Raw genomic sequence first — 9,730 nt, 5'->3', positions numbered from 1 at the left:
GAGAAGAGAGAGCAGTTTTCTCAGTGAACAGGATCTAAGTGTTTCAGCATTTTCCTCTGCCACAGGAAGCTATCTATAAGATGCACATACTTATTAGTAAGATGATGTTTTCTTGATAAAAGTGTGTCTTATAGTTCAAAAATACAATAAACTGCAATTTCCTTTTCTCATTTAATTATACAACTGTCTGTGGTATGTTTTTGTACAATTTGTCAATAACATATAAAGTTTCTCCCTGAGTTATTTTTGATGGTTAACAAAAAATAATTTTCCTGTAATTCATTTTTCACACTCTAGGTATGAAAATAACCTTTTTTTGTGTGGGATTTTTGATCTTTGAATGGGTTGTCCACTACTTAGAAAAACACTTATTCCTTATTTTTGGTGCAGTTAAATAATAACACTTACTCAATCCTCTCATGCCTGCCCTCTCAGCGCTGGCATCACTATTCCTACATTTGGACACATCAAATAAGAGGAAGTCAGAAAGCATACTTTCCGAAGGAGGGGATAGTGAAGCTGGCGCTAACTAATTGCACAGCTTGTGTGATGCAACAACCTCTCATGAGCCCATGAAAGCGGTTGCTGACACCGCTGGAATAGCACTGGCTCGGAAGTTGAGTGTGATTTTTTTTTTTTTTTAACAATGCCAAACATGAGGTATGACAAAAATCTGTGCTACTAGTGGACAACCCCTTCACAAAGATAACATTTTTGTGTAAATAATTTTCAACATTCTGAACATGAAAAACGTTTCTCTGTGTGACTTCTCTGATGTTTATTTAGAGTTGATTTCCTTGTAATACATTTCCCAAATTAAGAACATAAAAAAGGCTTCTCCCCTGTGTGACTTCTCTGGTGGCAAAGAAGAGATGATTTCTTCACAAAACATTTTCCACATTCTGAACACGAAAAAGGCTTCTCCCCTGTGTGGCATACAGTACAGACCAAAAGTTTGGACACACCTCATTTAAAGTCTCCTCTTAACTGCGCAAAATCTCCTCTTAACAGTTGTTGTAGAGATGTGTCTGCTGCTAGAACTGTGTGTGGCATTGACCTGGTCTCTAATCTGAGCTGCTGCTAACCTACGATTTCTGAGGCTGGTGACTCGGATAAACTTATCCTCAGAAGCAGAGGTGACTCTTGGTCTTCCTTTCCTGGGGCGGTCCTCATGTGAGCCAGTTTCTTTATAGCACTTAATGGTTTTTGCCACTGCACTTGGGGACACTTTCAAAGTTTTCCCAATTTTTCGGACTGACTGACCTTCATTTCTTAAAGTAATGATGGCCACTCGTTTTTCTTTACTTAGCTGTTTTTTTCTTGCCATAATACAAATTCTAACAGTCTATTCAGTAGGACTATCAGCTGTGTACCCACCAGACTTCTGCACAACACAACTGATGGTCCCAACCCCATTTATAAGGCAACAAATCCCACTTATTAAACCTGACAGGGCACACCTGTGAAGTGAGAACCATTCCCGGTGACTACCTCTTGAAGCTCATCAAGAGAATGCCATGAGTGTGCAAAGCAGTCATCAAAGCAAAAGGTGGCTACTTTGAAGAACCTAGAATATAAGACATATTTTCAGCTGTTTTACACATTTTTGTAAAGTATATAATTCCACATGTGTGAATTCATAGCTTTGATGCCTTCAGTGTGAATGTACAATTTTCATAGTCATCAAAATACAGAAAAATCTTTAAATGAGAAGGTGTGTCCAAACTTTTGGTCTGTACTGTATCTGATGTTTATTAAGATGCGATTTCTGGTTAAAACATTTCTTACATTCTTAGCATGAAAAAGTCTTCTCTTTTGTGTGGGTTCTCTGGTGGCTATCAAGATGCGCTTTACGGGTAAAACATATCCCACATTCTGAACATGAAAAAGGCTTCTCCCCTGTGTGAATTCTTTGGTGTTTAACAAGATTTCCTTTCTGGTTAAAATATTTCCCACATTGTGAACAGGAAAATGGCTTCTCCCCTGTGTGAGTTCTCTGATGCTTAACCAAATCTGATTTCTGGCTAAAATGTTTCACACATTCTGAACATGAAAATGGCTTCTCCCCTGTGTGAATTCTTTGGTGTTTAACAAGATTTCCTTTCTGGTTAAAATATTTCCCACATTGTGAACAGGAAAAAGGCTTCTCCCCTGTGTGAGTTCTCTGATGCTTAACCAAATCTGATTTCTGGCTAAAACGTTTCACACATTCTGAGCATGAAAATCGCTTCTCCCCTGTGTGGGTTCTCTGGTGGTTTTCAAGATGCCCTTTCCGGTTAAAACATATCCCACATTCTGAACATAAAAAAGGCTTCTCCCCTGTGTGAGTTCTCTGATGCTTGACCAAATCCGATTTCTGGCTAAAACGTTTCACACATTCTGAACATGAAAATGGCTTCTTCCCTGTGTGGATTCTCTGGTGTCTTTCAAGATGCCCTTTTTGGTTAAAACATATCCCACATTCTGAACATAAAAAAGGCTTCTCCCCTGTGTGAGTTCTCTGATGCTTAACCAAATCAGATTTCTGGCTAAAACATTTCACACATTCTGAGCATGAAAATGGCTTCTCCCCTGTGTGGATTCTCTGGTGGTTTTCAAGATGCCCTTTCCGGTTAAAACATATCCCACATTCAGAACATGAAAATGGCTTCTTCCTTGTGTGATTTCTCTGGTGACTGACAAGATTTGATTTCTGGTTAAAACATTTCCCACACTTGGAACAAGAAAATCTATTATCTGCTGTGTGCATTTTTTGATGTTTAAGAAAATACTTTTCGAGAAGATTATTGCCATATTGTGAATGTGAAAATGGCTTCTTTGCATTAGCAGCATTTTGTTTTTTAATACATATTTTGTGACTTTGATTTTCCTTAGTAGTCGGTAATGAATCAGAAGACAGGACCAGTTTCAAAGGATCAGATGACAGATCTTTGATGTGAAGGGATGATGTTATATTTGGAGTAATAGCATTCACTTCAGTTGTATCCTGTGGGATCTCAAGATTATCTGATTTAAAAACTGAAGATGTCAGCTGTCCCTCTGATTTCCTTGTACATTCATCTGCCAAAAATAAAACCCAATTATTATTTTTGGATAAAATATCCTTGATTTTTTTACCATTGTCATTTTTACATACAGTTGAAGTAGAAATGTTCAAATCAAGTAAAAAAAAAATAAAATATTCATCAAAGCAATGACAGCTCATACAGTGTGCTCCAAATTATTATGCAAATTGGATTTAAGTGTCAAAGATTTAATTGTTTTGTTTTTCAAATAAACTCGTGGATGGTATTGTGTCTCAGGGCTCAATGGATCACTGAAATCAATCTTAAACATGTGATAATTAGTTTTCCAGGTGATTCTAATTAAAGGAAAACTACTTAAAAATGATGTTCCACATTATTAAGCTGGCCACAGGTTTCAAGCAATATGCAAAATAAAAAGGATCGCTCTGCTGCTGAAAAGTGTTAAATAGTGCAATGCTTGGACAAGGTATGAAAACATTAGATATTTCATGAAAACTTAAGAGTGATCATTATACTGTGAAGAGATTTGTGACTGAAACAGAGCAGACAGAGTTCATGCAGATAAAGGCATAATGAGAAAGGATTCTGCCAGACAAATTCACTGTATTAAGAGAGCAGCTGCCAAAATACCATGAGAAAGCAGTAAACAGTTATTTGAAGCTGCTTGTGCCTCTGGAGTCCCTCGAACCTCAAGGTGTAGGATCCTTCAAAGGCTTGCTGTGGTGCATAAACCTACTATTCAGCCACCCCTAAACAGTGTTCACAAGCAGAAACGGTTGCCGTGGGCCCAGATGTACATGAAGACTAATTTTCAAACAGTCTTGTTTACTGATGAGTGTCGAGCAACCCTGGATGGTCCAGATGGATGGAGTAGTGGATGGTTGGTGGATGGCCACCATTTCCCAACAAGGCTGTGACGTCAGCAAGGAGGAGGAGGAGTCACGTTTTGGGCTGGAATCATGGGGAAACAGCTGGTAGGGCCCTTTAAGGTTCCTGAAGGTTTGAAAATGACCTCTGCAAAGTATATAGAGTTTCTGACTGACAACTTTCTTCCATGGTATAAAAAGCAGAAACGTGCCTTCAGGAGCAAAATCATCTTCATGCATGACAATGCACCATTTCATGCTGCAAAGAATACCTCTGAGTCATTGGCTGCTATGGGCATAAAAGGAGATAAACTCATGGTGTGGCCACCATTTTCCCCTGACCTCAGCCCTATAGAGAACCTGTGGAGTATAATCAAGCAAAAGATCTATGAGGGTGGGAGGCAGTTCACATCAAAACAGCAGCTCTGGGAGGCTATTCTGACTTCAGGCAGAGAAATACAAGCAGAAACTCTCCAAAAACTCACAAGTTCAATGGATGCAAGAATTGTAAAGGTGATATCAAAGAAGGGTTCCTATGTTAACATGTAACTTGGCCTGTTAGGATGTTTTGGAGTTAAATACCTTATTTGTTTGAGCACTTTCAGTTCTTTAAAACATATCAAATGTTTAGAAATTCTACTGTGCCTAATAATTTGGAACAGTGCATTTTGAGTTTTTATTCATTTTGGAGATTGTACTGTGATCATTGGGAGGTTTCTTCAATAAAATTCGATGTATAATCTAACGGGTGATGACTTTTATTAGACTAACTGTTAGTTGCATCGACCATTTAGGAAAATCCGAGAAAACTGTCATTTGCATAATATTTGGAACATGGTGTAGTATGAAGAACCCACTTAGATTACAGTGTGGGTGTCTCCTGGAGCACAATCTGGACACCATGTGTTGGGTGATAAAATGGAGAGTGAAAATTTGAAATATACCAACATCCGCTGTGTGCTAATTTCCAGAATGTGCCTGGAGTCAAAAGACGTAGTTAATTACCGATAACGGGATTTCTCAGACCCCATGACGGCACCACGGAGAGAGTGGATCCGCCCATCAAGGACAGGAAACTTACAGATAAAAAGGCGGTACCTCTCTCCCACATCAGTTGTTTACAGACCACGAGAGGAACTTCAAATTAATAACAAATAAAAAATATTTAAAATTGATATGAAGCTTAACCAAGACACAGTGTGGCTACCTCCAAGTATAATATTAATGTACGAGTGCCATCATGGGGTCTGAGAAATCCCATCATCAGTAAGTAACTATGTCTTTCATAGTTACATTAGGGAGGGACTATCGCTTCCAGCACCCTTCTTCCAAAAGGTAAGGTCTGAAGAAGAGGCTAGGTCTGGCCGATAGTGCTTAACCTCTTCCCGACATGCGCCGTACTAGTATGGCGCTGCGGGAACTGCATTTCTGACAGCATTTTATCACGCTGAGCGCCGCGGTGATCGGGTGCAGGTGTCAGCTGTATGTGACAGCTAACACCCCGCAACAATGCCCACGATCGGTGCTAGCATTTAACCCCTCTGATAACGTTGTCAGTAGTAACAGCGGCATAGAGAACAATCACGCAGGGAGGAGGCTCCCTGCGCTCTCCCACCGAAACAATGCGGGGGTCCTTCAATGAGGTGGCTTGTCAGGGCCTGCTTAAACCAGGCGCTGGCAAGCCTCCAGCACTGCCGGTCAGATCGCTGATCTGACAGTGCTATGCAAAGTGTCAGGTCAGCGATCTGACATGATACAGTGATATCCCAACCTGGGACAATGTTATAAAGTGAAAAAAATATATAAAAAATAGAAAAAAAAATATTTTCCAATAAATCAATTTATGTAAATAAATAAATAAAAACAATAAAAAGTACATATATTTGGTATCGCCGCGTCCGTAACGACCCCCTCTATAAAACTATCCCACTAGTTAACCCCTTCAGTGAATACCGTAAAAAAACAAGGCAAAAAACAATGCTTTATCATACTGTCAAACAAAAAGTGCAATAAAACGTGATCAAAAAGATGGATATAAATTAAAAAAACACGTCAACTCGTCCCGCAAAAAACAAGACCTCACATATCTCTGTGGGCCAAAATATGGATAAATTATAGCTCTCAAAATGTGGTGATGCAATACTATTTTTTGCAATAAAAAACATCTTTTAGTGTGTGACAGCTGCCAAACATAAAACCCTGCTATAAATAGTAAATCAAACCCCCCTTTATCAACCCCTTAGTTAGGGAAAAATAATAAAATAAAAAAATGTATTTTTTTCCATTTTCCCATTACGATTAGGGTTAGGGCTAAAGTTAGGGTTAGGATTACGTTTACGGTTGGGGTTAGGGTTGGGAATAGGGTTAGGGGTGTGTCAGGGTTAGGGGTGTGGTTAGGGTTATGGTTGGGATTAGGGTTAGGGGAGTGGTGGGGCTAGGGGTGTGTTTAGGGTTGGGATTAGGTTAGGGGTGTGTTCGGATTAGGGGTGTGGTTAGGGTTATGGTAACGGTTGGGATTAGGGTTAGGGGTATGTTGTGGTTAGGGTTGGAGTTAGACATGGAGTCTAACATGGAGTCTGATCTCAACTCCAGCCAATTCTGCGTTGAAAAAGTCAAACGGTGCTCCTTCCCTTCCGAGCTCTGCCGTGCGCACAAACAGTGGTTTTACCCCCACATATGGGGGGATCAGCGTACTCAGAACAAATTGGACAACAACTTTTGCAGTCCAATTTCTCCTGTTACCCTTGCGAAAATAAAAGTTTGGGGCCTAAGAAATCATTTTTTGTGGAAAAAAAATATTTTTTATTTTCACAGCTCTGCGTTATAAACTTTAGTAAAACACTTGGGGGTTCAAAGTTCTCACAACACATCTAGATAAGTTCCTTGGGGGGTCTACTTTCCAAAATAGTGTCACTTGTGGGGGGTTTCCACTATGTAGGCACATCAGGGTCTCTCCAAATGCGACACGGTGTCCGATCTCAATTCCAGCCAATTTTGCATTGAAAAGTCAAACGGCGCTCTTTCCCTTCCGAGATCTGCCATGTGCCCAACAGTGGTGTACCCCCACATATGGGATATCAGCATACTCTGGACCACAAATATTATTGTGCAATTTGTCCTATTTCTCCTGTTACTCTTGGTAAAATAAAACAAATTGGATCTGAAATACATTTTTTGTGCAAAAAAGTTAAAATGTTCTTTTTTTTTTAACACATTACAAAAATTCCTGTTAATAAACTTCTTGAATGTGATTTTGAATACCTTGAGAGGTGCAGTTTTTACAATGTTGTCACTTTTGGGCATTTTCTGTCATATAGGCCCCTCAAAGTTATTTCAAGTGTGAGGTGGTCCCTAAAAAAATTGGTTTGCAAATTTTGTTGTAAAAAAATGAGAAATCGCTGGTCAACTTTTAACCCTTATAACTTCCTAACAAAAAAACTTAATGTTTCCAAAATTGTGCTGATGTAAAGCAGACATGTGGGAAATGTTATTAACTATTTTTATGAGATGACTCTCTAATTGAAGGGCATAAAAACTAAAAGTTTGAAAATTGCTACATTTTCGCCAAATTTCCATTTTTTCACAAGTAAACACAAGTCATATCGAAGAAATTTTACTACCATCATAAAGCACAATATGTCACGAGAAAACCTCAGAATCACCAGGATCAGTTGAAGCGTTTCAGAGTTATGACCTCATAAAGTGACAGTGGTCAGAATTGAAAAAAAATGGCCTGATCAGGAAGTTGAAAACAGGCCGGAATCAGGGCAATTGGAGGAAAAGCACATGCCAGCTGGTAGTTCCAAGAAATCATGAAGGCGTCCAACGCGACAGGGTTCCCTATGGGGGCTTTGGAGCAGAAAGCGTATACCTTCCGATTTTGACTGTTGGCGAACAGATCTATGGCCGGGAGACCCCATTCTGCAATCTGATCGAACACCGCCTGGTTTAGTTCCCACTCGCCCTCCCTTAGCCGGGTCCGACTCAGGAAATCTGCCCTGTGATTCTCCACCCTCTTTATATGGAGTGTCGTCAAAGACCCCAGGTTGTCCTCGACTAACTGAAAAATGGAACTTTTTACCTCCATGAGTGGCTGGGAACGAGTTCCCCCCCCTAGTGATTCAAATAAGCTACTACCACCCGGTTGTCAGAGAATACCCTGACATGGTATGACTAAAGGGTGCTCAGAAATTCTAAAAGGGCGAACTTTACTGCCAAAAGCGCCTTCATGTTTGAATATACTGCACTTTGTCTGTCCAGACCCCCTGCGCTATCTGGTCATTCAGGTGTGCCCCCCCCAACCCCTGGGACTTGCGTCCGTTGTCAAGACCTGAGAAACCTGAGGTCCACACCATCATGCTCTTCCGTCCCCTCTCCCTCAGAGTAGCGGTCATATACCAGCCCCCAGGCTCACCCACCCACTTCCTGGACCATTTCTCTGCCTGGCTGCCGCACTTCATGTCCTCAGAACTACCAATCTTTATCTTGTGAGACTTTAACTTACCCATTAACAGCCCCACTTCCACATCTGCATCCCAGCTTCTATCACTAACCACTTCTCTAGGCCTCACAACTCTCAACCTCTGAAACACACAAAGACGGTAACACCCTTGACCTGGTCTTTGTCAGGCACTGTTCAATCTCTTACCTAGATTACTCACCACTTCCCCTCTATTACCACAACATTCTCTCCTTCACTCTCACAATTCCTCGCCCACCCCAGCAAACTCCTACCTACCACACATTCAGAAATCTACATGCCATTAACCCTCATACACTTTCAGACTCCCTAACACTCATTATTGTCCCCAATCTCCACTTTTTCCTTTCCTGATCTGGCTGTACATCACTATAACAACACTCTTAGCAGCACCCTTGACCAAGTAGCTCCCCTCACCCTCAGAACCTCCAAACACAGAGTAAAACAGCCCTGGCTCACATCGCAAACCTGATTTCTCCAGTGATGCTCTAGGTGTGCTGAACGCTTATGGAGGAAAACTCGCACACCAGAAGACTTCATACACTTCAAATTTATGTTAAGAACCTATAATTCTGCCCTTCACCTCGCCAAACAGACCCACTTCATCACCCTGATCTCCTCACTATCCAACAACCCCAAGAAACTTTGACACCTTTCACTCCCTCAGGCCAAAAGCACAAGCCCCTATCACAGACATTTGTGCTGATGACCTGGCCTCCCACTTTATAGAGAAAATAGATAATATCCGTCAGGAAATCTGCTCCCAGCCACCAAGTGCAGTGACTCCCATCTCTCCCTGCATTTCCTATGGCTCACTCTCCACATTCGATCCCATCACAAAAGAAGTCTCCTCTCTTCTTCTTGTCCGACTGCATGCACTATTGACCCCATTCCCTCTCATCTCCTCCAGTCTCTCCCTCCAGTCATCACAACTCACCTAACTACAATCTTTAATCTCTCCTTCTCCTCTAGCACTTTCCCCTCCTCCGTCAAACACTATCATTACTCCATTACTAAAGAAACCCGCCCTCGACCCATCCTGCACAAACAACTACCGACCAGTCTCCAATCTCCCCTTCATCTCTAAACTCTTGGAGCACCTGATCTACTCCCGCCTTACCCATTACCTCTCCACTCATTCCCTCCTAGACCCTTCACAGTCCGGTTTCCGCCCCCTACATTCGACAAACTGCACTCATCAAGGTGACCAACGACCTTCTGACAGCAAAATGTAACGGTGACCACTCTAAGTGTGCTAATCGGTATTCAGACATGTCTGCTCTTCGACAGTCATTACACTGGCTGCCCATTCATTATAGAATCCAATTCAAAGTACTTGTTCTCACCCACAAAGCTCT

At 41.3% G+C, this 9,730-nt stretch overlaps 1 protein-coding gene across 1 annotated transcript in view; it reads right to left on the bottom strand.

Moving 5' to 3' along the window:
* Positions 1 to 159: 159 nt before the first annotated feature.
* The window catches only part of LOC143767601 (uncharacterized), a 31,886-nt gene continuing 22,315 nt past the window's right edge, over positions 160 to 9,730 (bottom strand). The window contains exon 7 of the mRNA XM_077256027.1: positions 160 to 3,060. Within this exon, the coding sequence (XP_077112142.1) occupies positions 1,793 to 3,060 (1,268 nt within the window). The 3' untranslated portion in view covers positions 160 to 1,792. The remainder of the gene's footprint in view (positions 3,061 to 9,730) is intronic.

This window comes from Ranitomeya variabilis, chromosome 4, assembly GCF_051348905.1.
Source record: "Ranitomeya variabilis isolate aRanVar5 chromosome 4, aRanVar5.hap1, whole genome shotgun sequence".
NCBI classification, from domain to species: Eukaryota; Metazoa; Chordata; class Amphibia; order Anura; family Dendrobatidae; genus Ranitomeya; species Ranitomeya variabilis.
This window is presented reverse-complemented; position numbering and strand designations above follow the sequence as displayed.